Consider the following 22,819-nt stretch of genomic DNA (forward strand, 5'->3'; position numbering starts at 1 on the left):
AAGTAAAAAAGTAAGTTAACTTTAATTTGCTTCCAGGTAAACATGAGTTCACTCCAAAATAAATTAAAGGAGCCAAATGAATTTAAAGATTCTTATTTTAAATCAAGTATTAATTGAAGTGTAATTTTACCTGTCTTTGGAGATACACTTCTTGCTAGAATGTAAGCTCCCTGAGGACAGAGACCCTTTCATTGTAACTGATACACCAGTGTCTGATACATAAAAAGTAGGAACATGTACTTACTGACTGATCCTAAATTGACTCATATCATCACAAACCATGACTTTGTACATAAAGTCTTCTTAGGGATACCTCTGAAATGAAGTAACATTTATTTGGAAAGTGAATATTACCAATCTAGCTCTCAACAATTACTTTAACAAATCCTCCCTCTCTCTCTCCCTCTCTCTGTTTCTATCTCTCTGTCTCTCTGTCTCTATTCTCTCTCTGTCACTGTCTCTCTGTCTTTCTCTTTCTGTGTGTCTGTCTGTCTCCGCCTCTGTCTCTGCCTTTGTCTGTTTCTGTCTCTGTCTTTATCTCTCTCTCTCTCTCTCTCTCTCTCTCTCTCTCTCTCTCTCTCTCTCTCTCTCTCTTTCTATCTCTATGTCTCTCTCTTTGTCTCTCTCTCTCTCTCTCTTTCTATATCTATGTCTCTCTCTTTGTCTCTATCTCTCTCTGTGACTGTCTCTCTGTCTTTCTCTTTCTGTGTCTGTCTCTGCCTCTGTCTCTGCCTTTGTCTGTCTGTCTCTGTCTCTGTCTCTGTCTCTGTCTCTGTCTCTCTCTCTCTCTCTCTCTCTCTCTCTCTCTCTCTCTCTCTCTCTCTCTCTCTCTCTCTCTCTTTTCTCTCTCTCTCTGTTTAAATTCCATAGTGATCCAAATCAACCTGTCCCTCAAGATACAAAGTTTATCCACACGAAGCCCAATCGTTTTGAAGAAGTTGCATGGACCAGATATTCCCAGAAAGATCAACTCTATCTCCATATTGGATTAAAGCCAAGAGTAAAAGAGCATTACAGGGCTAATAAGGTGAACCTCTGGCTGGAGCTGGTACCTCATCTGCACAATCTCAATGACATTTCTCAGTATACCTCTACTACAACTAAAGTGCCCTCTACTGATATTACCTTCAGGCCAACAAGGAAAAATTCTGTACCAGTCACATCAGCCTTTCCTACAGCCAAGCAAGATGATCCCAAGCAGCAACCAAGTCCATTTTCCGTCGATCAACGGGACTACTCCACGGAGTTGAGCGTGACCATTGCAGTTGGGGCATCCTTACTATTTCTGAATATCTTGGCCTTTGCCGCTCTCTACTACAAGAAGGATAAGAGGAGACACGATGTCCATAGGAGATGTAGCCCTCAGCGTACGACAACCAATGACCTTACCCACGCACAAGAAGAGGAGATAATGTCCCTCCAAATGAAGCACACAGACTTGGATCATGAATGTGAGTCTATCCATCCACATGAGGTGGTTCTCCGGACCGCCTGCCCCCCAGACTACACACTAGCTATGAGGAGATCTCCTGACGATGTTCCCTTAATGACCCCTAACACCATTACCATGATTCCCAACACTATACCAGGAATCCAGCCCTTACACACGTTCAATACGTTTACTGGAGGACAGAACAATACTCTGCCCCATCCCCACCCCCATCCCCACTCACATTCAACAACCAGGGTATAGCCAGACAAGATGAAACAAACTCTATTTTTTGACGGATTACAGTAAGCAATTACTGGGGATTGCTTGGCTTTCAACCTACAAAGACTTACTATTTAAATAAGGAGGAATATTATGTGAATATACATATCAAGAACTTTTGAGGTTTTGAAACAAATGAATTGTATATAGTTACACAAATGAACTTTAAAACTGATCTCGATTGCTTGAAGCAGTTGTTCTGAATGATACTTTTTCATTCACATTCAAGTATTAATTTTTTGAAGATTTAAGTTACATATTGGAATTAGGCATGTGCAACACCAAACAGGAAAGAACTATGACTGAAATTTAAAGAACAAAAAAATCTATAAATATGCACAAGGGACACACTAATGGAATGTCAGATAATTTTCACCAGTTTTTATTTGGAACTGTTTTCTTGTGTAGTCCATATTTACTAATTTGGATATAAGTACACAAAACACCAGTGCTGTTAACGGCCTTAGTAGAACAAGGCTTATGCTGAAACCTGCTGGTCAAACAGCAAAGTGAAGCCTGGCAGGGTCAACATTTTCACATAAGTGCTGTCAGTATAAATTGGTGGGGGATCAAGGAAACTGGGGATTTTTAGCACGACGTGCATGATCATTGATATGCTTGGTGGCTGTGCTGCTGATTAAGCTGCAATTAAAATTCTTCTCATCCCATTGGAATTTTTTCATAGAAGCTTCCTCCATCAATTGGCAGAATCCAAAGAAGAATTGTAAGGGGGCAGAAGTTATCGCAATAGAATAATTTAGAGTAGCTTCAGGAATAAAAGGTGTTAAGGTGTTAGTTATGAAAGGTAGCTGATGAATCTATAGGGATAGGGGGTGAACACTCGCTGAAATGAATCCCAGAGAGAAAACAAACAACTTTCTGTATTTTTAATGTTCTTTTATGTTTTCATCTAAATAATTTATAGAAATATTACCCAAATGGGACTTGTGTTGAAGGATTTCTAATTTGCCGTGCTTTGGTTAAAACTGTATTTTGTTCCTCTTGGTAAGGTGAAGTGTGTCCAAAGATTTATTTACAATGGTATTTTATGATATAAGGATGCCCCAATATTGCCACTCTGATTACAGCTCTCAATTCTTGATTTACTCATGTTGCATGACAAAATGTTTACTAATACTATTTCGATAAAATCTCATGTCCCTTCTCACATTTCATATCGTTATCACCAAAGTCCATTCACCAGAATTTGCCGATGAGATCTCTAGCTAGCATCCAATGTAAGTGGAGAGGTTCGAGAAGGAGAGTCATCCAAACTGGAGGGTTTTAGTCATTCTTGTATGTGTGATTTTCAGCAACTGTTCTAAGATCACAGGTTGAAACCTCTCCATTCCCCCATTGTTTACCAATACCAGTATATCACAGACCTTTCCAAATGTTTGTATATGTAATCAGATGTACATTTATATTAAAAGAAAAAAAAATTGAGATGGACTTAAGAGCACATCCCTGATAAATACTTTCTCTCTGACCTGTACTATATTTCTATTAGACTAAAGTTATGTGATTTTTTTTTACATTTTTTCAGATTACTAGCAATTTTGATAGTTTGTAAGATAATGCAAAGAACTTTCTCTGACAAACTAACTGCAGTAACAGAAACATTTCTTTTTCAGTTACTCTTTTTCAAGAATGAAAGCTTATTACACACACACAAAAATTGTATACTACTTAATGGAAATTACTTTGTACTTGTTGGCCATGTTCCTGGTCACTGAGTGAAATAAAGATAATCTGGATAATGATTATTATTCCAATGCTAAGAGACCTGAATCTTTGCTCATTAAAGAGCTAAAATGTTCCTTGCTGTTTTGTCATTTTTTTAAAAAAACAAACACAAAAATAATGATGACAGCTTAAGACGTCATCTCTAGACTAGGCAGATTTTTAAAGACCACCATATGACTTCAACAAATCAATTCGATTCCACAAATATTTAATGAGTGTTTTTTTTTTCTGTGTATAAGAAAGACTCTGGGTTGGATGCTGGGTATGTAAAAGCTAAAACAAAATGGTCCTTGCCCTGCAATAGTTTACACTGATGTACGGGAGATACAAAATGTAAGCATATAAATAAATAGTAAATACCTAGAAAAGTCACTGCAAGGGGGAGAAAATGTTAGCCACTGGGAAAAGGGCACCAGGAAAGGACTCATAGAAGAGGTGACATATACGTTGTGCTTTGAATAAAACAAACAATTCTAACCAGGCAGAGGTGAGGAAGGAAAGTATACCAGATGATGCGAGCTATGCTGGGAGACCAGGCACACTGAATACAGTTCCTCATAAAAAGTGTAAAGTGATCAACTTATTGCTCCCAGAAAGCAACAGTGGTATAGATCTTCTATTGTTTATATCTTTGTTATCAAAACAAGCTAATGTATTTCTAATTAGAAATTGGATGAAATAAAGGCTCCTTTTTTTTTTTTTTTTTTTGTCTTCTGGGAAGAGGTTCAATGGAAATAAATGGCCTCTTGTTTTGTGGAATGGAAATGGTCTGCTTCATAATAGGAGGGTGAATAAACTTTCATAAAATAATGGATCAAAAGTTATCTTTCTAAGATGATCTGTGAGTACTGAGAAAGATATTAAAATTGACACTAAAAGATAAAACCCACCATTTTGCACACTTTCTTTCATTTTTAATGCTTTCTCAACCCCCCCCCCCCAAAAAAAAGTCTATGAACCATTAGGATTTTGCATGGTTAGAAATTTGAAATGAAAGTTTCCAGTAGTTGTGTCAAATGAAAAACTGTTTTCAAAATCCAGAGTGGTCCCCATGCAGTGACTGCCTGATGTGGTTGTGAACTAGCATTGTGAACAAATCAAGAGAATTACTTGTCATCTGAAATACTGATTCATAGGAAGAATGCATCTTTTCTATGTTCATTATATGAATGAATAAACACAAATACCAACTTTGAAGACTATTACATAAGATCTGAGTAAATAAATATAATTTTTGTGGAGGTATTTTTGTAATTTTGGCAGAATCAAAGTCACATTCTATTATCTTTTAATGGTGGCTATGTATTCATGCCTCACCAGTTAGCTACCTGTTAATGTCTATATATTTATGTATCTTGTCTGATATCTGTTTTACTTTTCTTATTATGGGAAGAGATAGTTTATAACAACAAAGCATGATATTACAGTTTTCTTCTTTTGGATTTTTTATTTCTGTTGCCCTAGAATATCATAATTATGCAAGATAAAGATGGGATAAATTTGGCATTTGTTTTGAAAAATCTATGATATAGGCATGGTGAATAAAACTGTAGCTGCTTGATTATACTGACAGTCATAAGTTTTCTGCCAATAAAGTAGTGTCCCCAGTTGAACAAAACTTTATTTTTAAAGCTGAAATACAAATAGGAGAGTGAGGAATATTGTGAATAATGTTCTTGAAAATTCAAATGAATTTGTGATTTGTGTTAAAGCTATTTCCTCTAATGAAAAAGATTAGAATAAGTTATTATACATTAATTCATTTATAATAAATTTAATTGGAGATATATTAGTTTAGGTTTTTTTTTTTTTTTTTAAGGTGGATCATGAGAAGCCAATTTTTTTTAAAATTTATTAATTGGATCTGAGTTTCTCCTTTGTTCCATGTTATCTAGACCTGGGAGAATCCTTAGAGGCTATCTCTTACATTACACAGATGAGGAAACTGAGGCCAGAAGAAGCTAAGTGACTTGAGTAGACCATATAACTCCTAAGTGTCTGAATCAGGATCTGAATACTTTCTGACTACAAGTACAGCTATTCAATCAAAATTTAAAACATGTATTTACAGCTTACTGTGTACCAGGAATTTTGTAAAACCTGTGTATACAAACTTTTCTATTGTTGTCTGCTGCCTCTCAATGAGTTTCAGGTACAAAAAAGTCAGGTCTATTTAGGGATGTAGTTCAAAATTTATGTCTAGTAAACTATTACTTTCATTTCCATTTTTCTTTATTATATCCACTTATTTCCCAAAATATACCAGAAGATTTTGGAGGTTGCTTTAGAATAAGTAAGAATAGAGAAGAGTCGTTTTCTGTTTTCTTTACTTTTTGCTGAATATGCTAAAGATTCAAAGTTTAATTTAAGTGGTTCTGATCCTCAAATAATGGTAGGCATATGGTTTCAACTGATCCTTTGGATGAAAAAGCATTAAAATATACAATACATAACTTATAAAATCTGAACTAGCAATCCACGGTAAAAAACACTTTGTTTTGTTTTGCTTTGGGTTTTTTTTATTCATAATTGGTTGTAAATTTCCAGACTAGATGTAATGATCTATGTATTTTAAGGGACACATTTTGAAGTTAGACAGCTGCCAAACAAGGAACTAAGCCATCCATATGTCATACCTTTCCTATAGGTAAACAAGATGGAATCCTTTGTTGTTTATGCTCTAAAAATACTCTTACTTCTCCATTATTTCTTCTTTTAATGAGTATCTCATATATATATATACATATATATATACACAAATATATATATATATACATACACACATACACATACATATACATACATATGTATATGTATATATGTATATGCACACACATATCTATATTAGAGATGTGTGTGCATATATATATATATATATATATGTACACACATACATACATACATAGCCAATATAATGATATTCCTGACAAAGTGCAAAGGACCTAAAAATATTATCAATATATTGGATCTTTCAATTTCAGTGTTCCATAGGATTTACTGGAATTTTTTGCCTTGACGAATTTCACTGAAATATTTTTAGGATCAAAATGAGCAAAGGAATTCATAGGAAGCTCTCAACCATCATGATGGCTCTTTGATGTTTGTAATTTTTTTCTTATATGCCATTAGTTCAAAGTATTGGTCTTCTCCTCCTTTTCCAGTAATTAGTTGTTATAGGCTATCACTTTTTAATGTAAGCGAAAATTAGACAATTTGGTGATACTTGTGAAAACATGCTCCCAAATAAATTCAATTTATGGGCACTTCCCCGCTGAGATTTTATCATCATTCATCTAATTATCTTGTCAAGCTCTCCCTAGTGACATTTGTTTGGATTTTTGTAGTCAGCAAACGAGAGGCTTTTCCCAACAACTTCCTGTGCACTTGACATAATAATAGTGCACGCTTCACATGCCCATCCGTGGTCTCATGAGAAGGTTCCAATTGATATCGACAGTGGCCCTTCCTGATCCCTTGTCCAAAGCTTTCTCATTTGAGTTCATCCTGGAACTTAGCTGGATTTATAAGCAGGACAGAAATTAGCTTCAATTGACAAGATATTTTTAAAGGGCTGCCTAGAAGATAGAATTGACTATCCAACCTCCTGCTGTGCATAAGTGCCTTTTTCCTGGGTTTTGTTTATACTACTGTAGAATTGATTTTGTATTTGCAAATGCTATGGAAATCCAATTTAGAGAGATGCTTAGAGGATAACAGTTTTGTAAAGTGCCAATAATGAGAGGTGAATTCTTTTTTAGGAAGGTTTCCCCCCCTCCCATTTAATTCAGCTTGACAATGGCATACAAGCCCAGATCCATGCTACAAAATAGACTATATGGTGTTTAGGTACTTTTGCTTTGTTGTTATTTTTGCTTTTATTTTCTCCTTCTTTAGTGGCAACTATGGGTTTCCTCCTCCTGCTTTCACCGAAAAGTAACACAGATAACTGATTTCTACTCAACTAATCTGAGAATGTAGGACTTTTAGAAAAAAAAGCAAATTTTAACTGACGGTCAACCATTATGAAGGTTTAATTTAAACACAAAGGAAATATTCAACTTGATGAGATGATTTTTGTCTTTCAGCTCTTTGAGGAGTAAAACAAAATCATGGGCTTCCCAGCCCCATATGTTTCCCAGAAATTATTCCATGTTTCCATTCCAGCATACTGACAAAACTCTAGTCAAGCATTTGAGACCTTTGGAGCCAACATGCTGGATTTTTCTACATGGAAGTGAATCATAGTCATTAAAGCTTTAAAGGGATCTTTATAAGTACTGTAACACAACAAAAAAATCAGCAGATGAAATTAATACCAAGGGAGCATTTACTAAATGCCATTGGCAGAGTTGAAATCTATGTTACATGGTGTGTTTTATGGGATTGTTAGTGTTCTTGATGCCTCATTTCCACCAACCGGAAAAGAACAAAGCATATGTCATGATTTTTTTTTTTTTTTGTAAAAAATAAAAAATAAAAAAATAAAAAAAAATGTGGGAGAGTGTGCCTTCAGTTTGCTGTAAGTGATTTAGTTTGTGTTTGGACATCCATGGCTTTCATTAAAAAATGATCATCATTAATAAACATTACCATGTTTTTCAAATTGTGTTGGCTATTTTTAAACTTGAGTCTCGATAGTATTGGCCAATTCTGATTTAGAATCACAGGATTTCAGATTTGGAAGTGATCTCAGAGACTATCCATACCTAAGAGGAGAATGCCCTCATAGAAATACTTTGTTAGTCTTCCTGTCTTAGCTTTTAGAACTCAAATAAGAGAGAACTCATTATTTCTAAAGGTTACCTTAATCTACTTGTGTGATGGTTCTAAGTTTTAAAAGTTCTTTCATCAAACCTAAAATTCCTTCTTTGCAACATCTGCCCAATGCTCCAATTCCATCCCTTGGGGCCAAGCAGAAAAAAGTTTAATACCTTCCTATGACAACTTTTACAAAAACCTGAAGCTAACCATCTCATTATTCCAAATATTTCTTTCCTCTATATTAAGTATCCACAGTTCCTTCAATTGATGATGATACACTGGTAATTAAATAATTTTCCATTCTCCAGATTTCTCACAAGCTCATTGATGCCTTACCTATATGTTTTGAGAAGAGAGCACAGTACTACAGAGATGCACTCATCAGGGAGGAAAAGAGAAAAATGATAACTTCCCTAACTCCAGATACTTTGTCTCTGAATGAAGCCTAAGATACTAGTTTTCTTGGTCATCTGTTGATTTTCTCTGATTCTGGGTCCACTAAGCCTCCCAGATCTTTCCCCCCCAAGGTTTATTATTTATAATAATAGCTTTTTATTTTCCAAAATATATGCAAAGATAGTTTTCATTTCTTCAAAACCTTGAATTCCAATTTTCACTTCCCTTTTTCCATTCCCCTTATGGCTAGACAGCAAGCAATCCAATATAGCAATTCTTCTAAACATATTTTCATGCTTATCATGCTTCACAAGAAAAAAAAGAACACATTTTAAACACTAATTGACATTTTCTCCCATTCAATTCAATTTTAACTCAATAAAATACAGTAAATATTTATTACAAACATACATTACTAAATGTCAAATGTGTTCAAGGAATAGTGCCAAGGCAAGGTTGCCATTGTGCTTTACTTTCTTCTCCTGAATTGATTTAGAGAACATTCAATCTAATTGAAGAAACAACACTCTTTAGTCCTTGATTTATGTCAAATGTAACCAACTGCATCACTTGAAGACTAAATATTAGCAAGGATCTAGTAAGTTTTGATAAGTTTCATAAATAACTCAATTCTCTACTAAAATGAACTCCACTCCTCTATTAAATGTCTGGTCAAGACAGAGTGTGGAAAAATACAACACACAGAGTATACCTACATATAGTATATAGAGTGTAAACAAATCAAGATAGTGTGGAATCGTGGGTAGAAAGCTAGTTTCAGAGTTCAAGTTCAAGTTCAAGTCTCAACTCTGGCATATATTGATCGCATGCCCCTTGGCAGTGGTGTCAAATTTAAATAGGAACAGAAGCTACTGGAGAATACAGAATCTTCTCTTCTATACACATATTGAATTTTAAAACTCCATATTAAATTTTTTTTATAATTTAATGGTTTTATTTATTTTATTAAATAAATTCCAACTACATTTAGACTGGAATGTAATATGGGTTATATGTTTGACATCTCTAGGCAGCTCAAAACTACAAATCACAAAGAAAGTTAGTCCACATTGGTAGGAGCTCCACGCATCAAACCATGGAATCATTTGCTTTTTAGTATAATCCAGTAATGGGAAAGCGACAAATATAAATATCAATATAGAAACATTCCCCATCCAGTGGCCTCAAAATCAATCATATTCTTAATTCCAGATACTTTTAAATGATTTTTAAAAATTTCATTAATAAGGAAAAACTCAAATGTGTAGAGTGCTTTGATTTGCCAAATACAATAAATTATCTCCTTTGCTCCTTGCAACAACTCTGAGATTGCTGTAATTATTGTCTCCATTTTACAGATGAAGCAACTGAGGCAGAATAGGGTAATGACTTACTCAGGTCCCATCACTGGTAATAGTCAAATATAGCTTTCTAATGCAGATCTCCTGGACCCCTATGATGATGACCCTCTGTCCATTATGCTGCAATTGCTAAAAATAGAAATCTGCAAATATATTGGATAACTCAGAAACACATCTTCAGATTTTTTTTCAAACTAGTATTTTATGGTTCACAGGTTTCTGTTTCAATGATCTTGTGCTAAATGTTTGATATATTTTGACATTTATGCTACTTTTTTTAATTTGCAGAATGCCCAGGGTCTGAAGAAGGAAGTGCTCACAATGTCTCTGCAATTTTTATACTAAGGTAGCATTTGTCCCTTGTTCCCTAGCCCTTGGGAGTCAGACTAGGAAGCCTCTCTCTGTCTACTTTCACCCTAGAAGTGAATGGAGTAATTTGCATAATCCAGTTGGCTCAATGGGTCTCTCACTGCTGATCTCTACAATCCTGAAGAGAATAGTTATGGCATCCACATTTCCTTCTCACTTCCTTTCCTTTTCCAATACAATTCTCCAGTCCATTAGGAATAAGGATTTGTGAGATAAGGAATAAGTCTATTGGAAGACTAGAAACCTTGAGAAAATTATCTTTGGGGGGGGGGGGGTCTCATCACTGATAGCTCAGGTCAAGAGGAAGAGCAAAAAGGCATCAGAAGGTGGAGAGATATTTGGAAACTACAGAGACTTATTCCTAACCAGCTACATGGCATGCTTCACAGAATCTGCCAACTTAATTACAGGGTTGAAAAAAGACGCTGGCTTTGCCTGACTCAGATTGTCCTGGATGCCATCCATGACACCAAATTGTTGTTTGTTTGGGTTTTTGTTGTTTCTTTGTTTTATCCAGGGTTGGAGGAGAAAACCTGTTATCCTGAACTTCAGAAAATGAGTTCTAGTCGTAGCCCTTTTATTCACCAAGGGAAGTCACTTTTTACCCTTAATCTCAGTTTGTTCACTTATCACGTGAAGACATTAGAATAGGACATTCTTGACATTTCTTGCCAGCTCCAAAATTATTTAGACAGACAGACAGAAATGGATATTTGTATTTGACTCAAACCTAAATATAGCTTTCAGCCAGCCAAACATACTGAACTTTAGAGAAAGATATATATATATATATATATATATATATATGTATATGTATATATGTACATACAAATACATACACACACACATATATATATATATACACATACATATACATACGTGTATAAATATATGTGTATATAAATACCCGTCTAATAAGTATCAGAGGCTGGATTCTTAGGAATTATTTTGAACACGTACCAAAAAAACGCCAGTAATATAAATGGATTTGATACCTAATGGCTTTTTACCTTATAAGGTGGTTGTTTCACAATCCATTCAGTTCTGGGCTAATTGGGGAAATTGTGCTGGACTCCATATACTGCAAAATCAAATGAGATTAAACAAAATAAAATGAGAGAAAATAGGCACAGAAGTGGTTACCAGGGATAGCTCTCTCCTGGCTGTCATAAAATCTATATTGAAAGGGATCCTGAATATGATCTAATTCAAATAAGCATCCTTTTGCAGATGGAATTGACGCTCAGTGAATTTTCTCAAGGAGATATAGCTTGAAAGCATCAGAGCCAAGATTTGGCCATCTAATTCCAAACTTGGTGTTTGTTTCATTATGCAATATTGTCCCAGTTCCTAACTCATATTCAGCCATTGTCCTAAGAATAATCTTTCCCAGTGCCTAGTTGTTATATAGTCACAAATAAGATGTGGCTTTGAGGTAGATTCAGTTTACACTTCAGACAGGGATAGTTTCAAATGGAAATAATTATGCTTTGATATAGAACCGATTCTCACCCATTGATAACAATCTATTTTCTCAAAGGGCAAGAGAATAAGACAATATTTATGCTATTAATGATAGAGGAGGCAATAGGCTACTTCAGAAAGAATCCAGCCTTGGAAATCAGAAAACCTGAATTCAAATTCCACCTGAAAAAGTTAATATTTGTTAAGAAAGCCAAGTCATTTCATTTTCCCATTCTCTTCAATAGATTATAAGAATTCCAGGAGTCTTTTCTGAATGTAGATTTATAACCCTATGAGTTGGAAATTTATATTTAGAGAAGTTTTCATTTAGTAGCTATGTGACCTTGGGCCTCAGTTTCCACTTATATAAAATTAAGAAATTAGACTAGAGGACTTCTAAAATCTCTTATTGCAATTCTGAGCCAGAAGTTTACTCTATATCAGGGCTTCTTATACTTTTTCCACTTGCTACCCCTTTTCACCCAAGAAATTTGTATGTGACTTCAGATATATAAAGTAGGCATAACAAATCAAACATTTAATCATAATAAATCATAATTTTACAACCCCCACTTTCAGTCATAAGACTCTACATGGGACTACATACAACCTAGAGATACATAAAATCCAAGTTTCCCTGAGCAGTCACTTGGGACACATTGACCACAAGAGTGTTCTAAGGGGTAGATGTTTTCATTTGTTATTAGAACAACCACTGACACAACACTCCAACAAGTGCAAATACCAATAGGCAATCTCTGACCTACAAGTCACCATGCATTCAGCTTGAATAAGAAGCAAGGAAGGGAAGAGGAGATGTATTGATATTTGCCTTAATAAAATGATACACTTTAGGTTTGTTTTTAGCTTTTTTACTGGCAAATAAATGATGATGTCTTCAGATTTGAAAAGCCCTTACAGTTAGAGGAAGTATAAAGGTTGGATCTGGAGGTGAATTGAGGTAAGTTTTTATTCCCCTTCACCAGGAAGGAAAGAAGAGAAGGACATATTATTACCATTGGTATCAAGTAAACTATGCCAGGAATTAGAAGGGGAATGAAGTCAAATGCATTCTCACCTCTAAATATTTCTCTCTTTCTTGCCACATCTGGCTTCTCCATGAGGAAGTGACTCTTCTGACTGGATCTTTAGAGGGTGTCTTTTTCTTATCTCTAGTGAATCCATTCAGTTTTTAGATTAGCCCAGATTAAAGGATGAATGAATTAATCCTTAAATAGGTTTCTATTTCTAGTGGGCCCCTGATTCTCAAGACCTTCTTTAACCTATATAATCAGCTAATAGCATACTAGTGCTTAGGCAATAAAAATATCTTGACATCCTTGTTATTCTATGTAGTCCTCCATTTTCCCCCAACCCCATTTTATCATCCACTTGTTTTTCACATCATGCTCAAGATAACGATATCAATTATATTATTAGTTCTAGAGAAGCTATGACAATCTATTGTACTCGGACTCCAATCACAATCCATTTGCTTATAACTAGCTAAACCAAAGTTCCCTTCTCTGGCCATGATTCCTTGTTATTTCTTAATATTTTTAGAATGTCAGGTCCTTATAAACAGAGATTGTTTCACTTTTTTATTTAGATCCCTAGCACCAAGCATAGTAACTGGAACATTTAGTAACTGCTTGCTGATTGGTTGATTGATGTTTGATGAAAATATTTTTTTTTCCAATTGACAGTTTCACATTTTATTCTAGTTTCATTGACTTTGTTCATGAAAAAGTGGTTCAATTTTATATAAGGAAAATAATAAATTCTATCTTTTGTAATGTTGCTCTTTGTTAATATGGAAATTAGTGTGAGCCAAAAAATACTTTAGGGAAATGTATTGGGAGGAAGGTCTTTTTTTATTCTGGAAAAGAAATTTACAGAAAGAAAAGATATTATGACTTTTTTTCCCTAGTACCCAAAAATGTGCCTTGATTTTTTTTAACCATTCCTAGCTCTGGATACTAATTTGTATATACTAATTTTAGATTTATGCTACATACATAGTATACAGCATAAATATAAAGTTATGAACCATTAATTTGAATATAATATACATATGTATGTCTGTGTACTTGTTGACTCCCCTGCTAGAATGTAAGCTTCTTATAAGTAGAGATTGTATGATTCTCTGTACTTGTAACCCCAGCACCAAGGACAGTGTTTGGCACATAGTCAATGTTTAATAAATATTTGTTGAAGGATTGACTGATTGATGATTTCAATGACACTGAATCATAGAATTGGAGAGTCGGAATGGTATATATAGCTCAATAATTAAAGATTTTTGATGGCTGCATTGCCCCCATTTGGTCCTATGTTGGATAACAAAAATATGCTTAGTAAATGTTTATTTACTGACTAAAAAGAAAAACTCACATTTCTTTAGCAGTTTCAAATTTTTGAAATGCTTTCTTCATAACAGTCCTAAGAGATGGATAATCCATTAATAGTACTCCCACTTTGAAGATGTGAAAAGCGAAGCTCAGCAAGGTTAAATGGCTTTCCTGGAATCATATAACTGGTAAGTGTCAGAAACAATATACAAACCCAAACCACTCCTGACTCAAAGTCCAATGTTCTTTTCACTACACCAAACTGACAGGACAGTTTTTATAGCTGACAGTTGGTATACCTTTTCTCCTTCCCCTGCTCTACTTAAAATTTGTAACACTCTGGTAAATTGTTTTGACTTGCTTAAAATTTTCTTCTCAATCTACTGTTGTCTAAAGAATCCTGGGATAGGAAGCTTAAGATGGACAGTCTCCAGGGTCCTCCAGAGGGATATAATTCTGCAGAACCCTGAGAGAGTAAAATCTCAGTATTATGTCATAATTCTTCTAGCCCACAGAAAGAAGGCAATGAAAACCTAAGGGAGGAAATAAATGCATCATGATTTAATGAGGACCATCTCAAAAATTCAATAAATATGTGTTGTCTTATGTGTAATTTAATACACAAAAGTATTCGAGAAAGGAGAAAGTGAAATATATTTAAAATATTATTCTATGGAGTCTGGCAAAAAGATTGCTTTGACTTGAAGTCTAATATAGAGGCAGAAAATCAAATGGTTACATGTGGAAAGGACAATGCCCAAAGCTCAAGAGTGGAAACATGAATACATTAACTTAGCCATGTGTAGTCCCTATACTAATTCTCTATCTTCTTCTAAACTAATATTTTTATGCTAAAATGAATAGGGTAGAGGGAAGTTTTGTTATGATGATAAATGGTATATAGCTGTTTCTAAAAGAATGTATATATCTCAGGGATTTCCAGGATCACTACTGTTATAGAAAGGAATGAAAATATCCCTATCAGGGCATTTGAGGCCTTCATAAGAGCAATTGAAGAGCTGTGAACAGTGAGTGATTAAGAGTTTGCTTTCAGAAAACAAAATCATTGACATCTCTTCAACTGCTCTTCTCAGGTCTTCAAAATAGCTCCTGTTAAAGCTTGCCAGGGATAAAATTATATTTAAGGGGAGAAAGGAGCAGAAGAGAATGTTGATCAAAGATGATAGCATGAAAAAAAAACACAGAAATGCAGGCTCCTCATGCAGCTTACAAGAAACAGCAAATAATAATACCAAAAAAAAAAGAACCATTCTCCAATATGGAGGGGTGGAGGTCAAAGACTATTAAAAAGATGAAATAGCATTTATCAGCAACTCTATGAAACAACATACGCTGAAGTCCCACTTCACTACCATCAGATTGACAGAGATAACAGAAGATGAAAACTATAATTGTTTGTGGGGTTGTGAGCAAATACATTAATGTTGTATCCAGAGATAGGAAATCATTCTGTCATTATGGAAAACAATTTGGGATTATACCCTACAAATCATAAAACTATACACAACTTTTGTTTGACCCAGTGATACTGTATTATGCAATTACCCCTAAAAGATCAAGGATACAGCTTACTTTTACCTTCGGAATCCAATTCTTATCGTGCAACAAGAAATTTGGTTTTACACACATATATTGTATCTAGGATATACTGTACATTTTACATGTATGGAATTGCCTGTCATCTAGGAGAGGGAATAGAGGAGGGAGGGGAAAATTTGGAAAAGAAGTGAATACAAGGGATAATGTTATAAAAAAATTACCCATGCATATGTACTGTCAAAAAATATATAATTATAAAATTAATTTTAAAAAATGAAAAAAAATAAATAAAAGATCAAGGACAGAGGGAAAGTACCCACAGACAAGAAAATAGTTTGATATTTACATGTTTATAGCTTTTGTTATAGCAAAGAAATGGAAACAAAATAAGTGCCTTTCAGTTAGGAAATTACTGGACAAATTGTGATATTTGCTTATAATAAAACAATATGGTGGCAAAAGAATGACAAATATCATTAACCAGAGAAAAATGGGAAGTTCTCTGTGAGCTGATGCAGAGAGAAAGAAGAATCAGGAAAACAATTTATATGATGACCACAATAATTATTCAAAATAAACAATAATTGAAATGAAAACAACTTTGAAAGACTTTAAAACTAGAATTAAAATGACTTTATATACTGAACTGTCTCAATTTGTCAATAATGTCAAAATATTTTTTAAAGAAATGAAATATTAGGGAATAGGAAACAATGGCTTTTAAAATCAAATAGGGGGCTGTGTGATAGACATATTAATTTAAAAAAAAAACTCTGTAATTCCAAAACATCAAAAGCTTTTTTATTTTAAAATAAAGAGAAAATAACCAAACCAGGAAAAAATGAGGAAAGAGTAGAAATAGTTATTATAATAACAAAGAAGAAGTGAATTGGCTAAAACATCAAGGACAAGGGAGATTAAAAAAAAAAAATCTTCAAAATATGCTAAGAGACATTTTAAAGTAGAAGAAAGACATTAAGTTCAATTAAGCCAAAACTGGCAATTTTATGAAAAGAGCATGGAAAAATAGACAATCAGATGAGGAAATTAGCAAGAATTAAAAGATGAAGGAAATATAAAAGTGGAATTAATGAAGAAATTTATCAACTTTGATAGTCTAATTGGAAATCTCAGAAAATCCATAGAAGTCACAAACAGAATATTTATGGCAGCATAAAATGAACTAAAACATAATAAAAAGCATCTGGAAATGAGAACACAAAAATCACTGAATAATCCAAATTATTGCAAAGCATGAAAATATAAGTGACAGACCTAAATGATGAAGCATGATGTTTCAATCTTAGGATTACTGATATCCATGAGAACTTGAAAATAATACAATCTTTTACTAAGTTCTCAAAGAAATAATCCAAGAACTGGTAAAAATAGAAATAATTTACAGGAATAAAACAAGGAAGAACCCAAGATTTATTATACCTAGAGACATTATAACTAAACTTCAAAGATAAAAAATAATATTATCAGAAGAAAAGTAAGATCACAGTGGATATTTCAAGAATAAAGAAAGAAACATTAATTAGGGGGGAAACTACAAAGAAAAAAAAAAGATGGATCATGGTCCCACAATTGTCTACCCACAGAAAAATTCAATATTATTTCCACAAATGGATAATTATAAAAGATTTCCATTTTTACACATGCAGAGATATATGCAGGAAGTCTGAGAAAAGAAATCAAGCTTCCAGAAAAAAAATGATGAATGTTAATGAAATTCCCTATATACATAGACTTTCAAGTTTGCAAGCATAGAGTTCAAATGACTCATCCTTCATCACAAAGCTAGTAAAAATCTGACTCTGAATTCTGTCTAATCTGCTTTTCACTCCACACAGTACTTCTCAAACTCATTCTCTTCATCCTTCTTTCCTCACTCCTCCAACAACCACAAAAAAGCAAAATACAAACAAAAAGTAACAGTAAAATGCTGAAATATTAGGACCATTGTATCATTGGATATTTTTCCTAGAAATATGAAAATAATTTGAGGATAGAAGAAAAAGGAGCATCTAATTTTGAAATGAATAATTAATAATGGAAAACTCAAAGTAATTTACATTAGTTTTAATATAAGAAAGATGAATTTTGTTTAGGATTATTTAGTTAAGTTTGACTTGATAATAGAATTCAGAATGATAATGGCTGAAGACCAACATAAATCTGCAAAAAGCTTCGTACTTCCATTTCTACTCCACCCCTCCAAAAAAAAAAATAAATAAATATAAGAATGGATTAAGAAGCAGAATCCCTCAAGGTATTCCATACATGAAAGACATTTTCATAGATATATATGGATTCAGGATGAACAGATGATCTAAAATTTGGCTTCCTACTAAATCTAATTTAGATATTTATTGGCTATGTGTTTTTGGGCAGGCTATTTGCCTTCCTCTAATCTATAAAAAGGGAAGGATGCTGTTTATAATACCCACTTCCCAATGTTCTTGTGAGGATATCATTTTGAAAGCTTTTAAAGTATTGTGTATTAAAGTATAATGATGATGATGGATGGTGATAATGATGATTTTTAGGATTTAAAAAGAACTAAAAATTATAAAAAAATTTATAACATATATTACCTCACAACATTCCTAGGAACTATGTACTATTACTATTCTCTTTTTACAAATGAGTAAACTAAGGCTGAGAAAGCTGGAGTCATTTGGCCATGGTTACACAGTTAACACATTACCTGGGGGAAGATCCAAATTAGTTCTCCATGATCCCAAGTTCAGCAGTCTAGTCATGAAGCCACCTAGTTATCAGCTTACATACAGGTAAGCCGTTAGTGTCACTATGGAATTATTTTTGCTCTCCCTAAAACAAATGTACTTATTGGCTTGGGGAGAACAGGGATCATTGTCTCTCCACTCATAATTACCTTAAACTATCTCTTTTTCATAATTGTTTATTTGTAACGTTGCAGCCAGATCATACTCATCCTTTCTCCTCCTTGGGGAGTTATTTAGCTTCAATTTTTTTTTTCAGAGACCTTAGTGTTCTATGGCTTGTAGTCATACAATAACATAATTCAGTCAGTCAACCAGCATTCATCAAGTCAGGATAGAAAGAGATCTTTTAACCCTTTTCTGGAATCTCACTGTCTAATGAGTGAGAGACAACATTCAAATAATTATGTACAAGCAATATATAGGTAGGATAAATTGAGGGCAGCCTCACAGAGAAAATACTAACAGCAAACAGGATTGGGAAAGACATTGCAGAAGATAAGATTTCAGGTGAAATTTGGAGGAAGCCAAAGAAAGCAAGAGATAGAGATGAAGGAGAGAGGATTCCAGCCATGAGGGACATTCAGAGGATGTGGAGTATCTAATTCAAAGAAGAATCAGAGCATTAGTGTCACAGGATCATAGAGTATGTTGAGGGGAACCGAATATAAAACTGGAAATGTGGGAAGGAGCCAGATCACTAGGGCTTTGAAAGTCAAACACAAGATTTTTTAAATTCAATCCTGAAACTGGTGTTTACTGGGGATACAGCGGGATCTATGTTTAAAGAAGATTATTTTGACAGGAGTGGGGAAAGATTAGAATCAGGGAGGCTAACCAGAAGTTGATTACTCTAGTCCAAGTCTGAGGAGATGAAAGCCTATACCAGAATGGTAGCAGTGTCAAAGGAGAGAAAGAGGTATATGTTATGAGATGCTATCAAGGTGGAAATGAAAGTACTTAACGACGATAGGCTATGGGCAAATAAGAGACAGTAAGGAGTCAAGGATGATACCTCATTAAGAAAATTTCTGGTATCAAAAACAATGGGATTTTGATTAAGTGAGAAGTTCAAAGTCATATTTCCCAATTCAATCCATTCTATTATACTCCTCCTGTTAATTTCAGAACTTAACTCACTTTCCATTTATAATATCTGTCCAAGAGAGACATATATGATATATATAGATGCACACTGCATATTAACACAAATGTCTACATACATTCATAAAGATGTATATATATATATGTATATATACATATATATGTATACACACATATACATGTCTTCTATAGGTTGGCAAGTGAATGCCATATAATGATTTAGGCAGTAGGTATTCATTCCACCCCCCCCCTTGTTTTTTGCTTTGTGGATAGTGAGATCAAAACTTTTTGAGTAATTATTCTCTCATTTAAGAAGTTCTGCAATGGTTTTAGGCCTTGATTAGCACAGTAACATTCCTAAATATTAATTTCTGGAGAACTTCATGGTTTATTAGGGATCCTTTCTTAACTTGTATTCAACTCTAGATCTCTTCCAGAAAGATTACGTAGATATTTGCAGAACAAAGCTCTTCATTTGATATATCTGAAAAAAAGGATCAATCTGAGAGGGTCTACATTCCAAAAAGTTAAATTATAATATAATTAAATTATGTTACTATAGGGATTTTTTCAGTAGATTTTATTTATTGATAAATGCTGGTTGACTAAATTATGTTATTGTATGACTACGAGTCATAGATCACTAAGGTTTCTAAAAAACTGAAGCTTCAATACCTCCCCAAGGACAATGGAGAGAGGCTGCAACATGTTACCAAAAAAAAAAAAAAAAAAAAAAGACAATTAGAAATGGAAAGGCTGCATTCCTTGCCCTCCCACTCCAATGTGCCTCATTGGATTGCCCATGACTGCTGATCTTTGACTGATGGTATACAAAGAACTTCTGATGTTTGGCAAAGTGTGGACTCTACTTGAAGGAACTGAACCTCTTTTTAGAATACAAGTTTGAACTAAGAGGTCAGCTTTCTAGACTCATTTTCTCTTCTTTTGTGGATTTTTATTCCCTCCTCATTCCCCCAAGGAAGAGTGAATATCCATTGGCTGTAGAAGCCTATGATATGCTTCATGTTCTTGCCCAATTGACCTAAGAAGTTTGGCCCTCTCTTTGGCCTTTCAGTTTTATTTTCTGAGCACAAATCACAGACCAGATTTGACAATGGATTTCTTCAGCTAGCAGTAACTGAAGCATGGTGATATTTCCTTCAGAAATTCCTGGAAAAAGCAGACACATATTCCTGCTCATACTGAGAGTTCATATCATAGATAATGTTCAGGAAGCCCAATTATGTGTGAAAACAGGGGGTGAAGATTGATTCCCATAGGCTCCCAGACTTTAAAGTCATACTCCTTGACCTACATTTTCAACCTCATCCTTCTCCCCTGTTTTTCCAGCTTTGTTTTCTGTGTTGTCTTCCCTATTAGAATGTAAGCCTCTTAAGGTCAAATATTATATTTTCTTTTTGTTTGTTATTTGTACCTCACTAAGCATAGTGCCTCCCACATTTTAAAATATTTAATAAATACTAGTTTCCTTGCTTACTTGTGCATTTTATAACCTTATTTTAAAAAGGACTTCATAGGTTGTATAAAACTGCCAAAGGATTTCATAACAGGAAGTTTAAGAATCCCTGATTGAGAGGAGTTTTCTTGATATTTTGATGTGCCTTGGAAGAAGGAGATAATTCACATAGATCTGATGCAATCTCCTACTTGGAGATCAAAGTCAATGAGAGCAGGTCCATTTGAAAAGGGATTGCTTCTTGAGCAGTCCCCCTGGAAGTCTGATTGCCTCCCAATAAGTACAAAGCCCAAAGATTAATTATTACATATCCTGTGGAGAAAGTACAGTGAGAAAGGGGGCTCACTGATATATCAAAGACTTGCCTCAATGGCAGTCATCTCCATTTCAGTTTCCTTCTAATCAGACTTAATAGACTATTTACATGCCTTATGCATTTATTTTTATTTGTTTATGGTGTCCTATGTATCTTCAGAATTTTCTGCAGGAAGAAATAACTAAATATCCTATCTGCAATCACTATTTGGTATTTTGGGTATTTATACATGAAATAAGGATCCTATTCCCCACATTTTGGAAAAGCTAGGCTTGGGTTATACTTGGATTAGGCTAGAAGATTTCCCTGGACCAAGTGATGGGGGAAGAATGACTCAAAGACAAAGAATCACTCTCTGGTCATCAAGTCACCAAAATCAGAATTATACACTGTGAACGCAAAATCTATCAGGAACCCTGGGACAAAATTGCCTCTCACTTGATAATGATCCTCATAGGGCCAATGAATAAGATTATTTTACTTGCTATGTCCTTTTGAGACAATAGGGGTTAACTTACTTTTCCAGAGTCATACAATTAGTAAATGTCTGAGTCTGGATTTGAACTCAGGTCCTCCTGAACCAGTATTCTATCCATTGTACCATGTAGCTGCCCCGGTTGTTATGTTTTAAAGAATCTTAAATAATCTAACAATTATGAGAAACTCCTTGTTGAATTACAGCCTTTAAGAGAACATTTTGTCTATGAATGAATGAGTCAGAGATATCAAATACAATGAAGAAAATGTGTGCATCCTCTATATTTCAATCAATGGGGTAATAGTAAAGATATAGTCATGAAAAGTGAATAGAGGTACAGTGAATAGAGGATTTACCTCAAAGATGGAGAGATCTGGGTTCAAGTCTCACCCATAATACACACTGGTTATATGATAATGAGCAAATATTTAAACTCTCAGTACTCTGGGAAACTCTAAATTGAAAAAAAATTACCAATAGCATTGGTTCAGGGAATTTTTTGAGCAGGTACTTCCCTAGATGAATGATTTTACATGTGTGATGGTGGTTCCATTTTCTAACAAAATCGTCTATTGTGGAATATCACTTGTGGAAGCCTGCCTTCATATGATTATCAAGAATGTTCTCAACGTGTATTTAATTTGTTCTCATAAATATTTAGCAATAACTTTTATCATTCACATAACATTTAAAGTTTTTCGATGCACTTTAAAAATATTATCTTATTTTATCCTTATTTATAACTGAGAAAACTGAGGCAATCGACAATTTGATCACAGTGATACAGCTAGCAAGATGTCAAGAGAACTAGTAAGTAAATAAAGTCAGATTTGAATTAAGTTTTCATAAGTCCACTACTCTATTCTTGGTGCCAACTATCTGACAAAAAATTAAATGCAAATCAAAAGATGCGAATGTGTTGACATTTATTGATGTTCTCTGAGGCTTTTTGTTTTCCTTTTTGTTTGTTTTGTT

General features: G+C 34.1%; 1 protein-coding gene across 9 annotated transcripts in view; it reads left to right on the plus strand.

Moving 5' to 3' along the window:
* The window catches only part of NLGN1 (neuroligin 1), a 1,061,800-nt gene extending 1,045,958 nt beyond the window's left edge, over positions 1 to 15,842 (plus strand). For 8 of the 9 annotated variants that reach the window (XM_074298209.1, XM_074298208.1, XM_074298212.1 and 5 more), the window contains one exon: positions 871 to 15,841. In XM_074298209.1, the coding sequence (XP_074154310.1) occupies positions 871 to 1,693 (823 nt within the window). In that variant the 3' untranslated portion in view covers positions 1,694 to 15,841. Of the gene's footprint in view, positions 1 to 870 lie in introns of all 9 variants that reach the window. The other variant, XM_074298218.1, reaches the window with a different exon arrangement.
* The last annotated feature ends 6,977 nt before the right edge of the window (positions 15,843 to 22,819 follow it).

Source organism: Sminthopsis crassicaudata, chromosome 3 (genome assembly GCF_048593235.1).
Source record: "Sminthopsis crassicaudata isolate SCR6 chromosome 3, ASM4859323v1, whole genome shotgun sequence".
Lineage (NCBI taxonomy): Eukaryota > Metazoa > Chordata > Mammalia > Dasyuromorphia > Dasyuridae > Sminthopsis > Sminthopsis crassicaudata.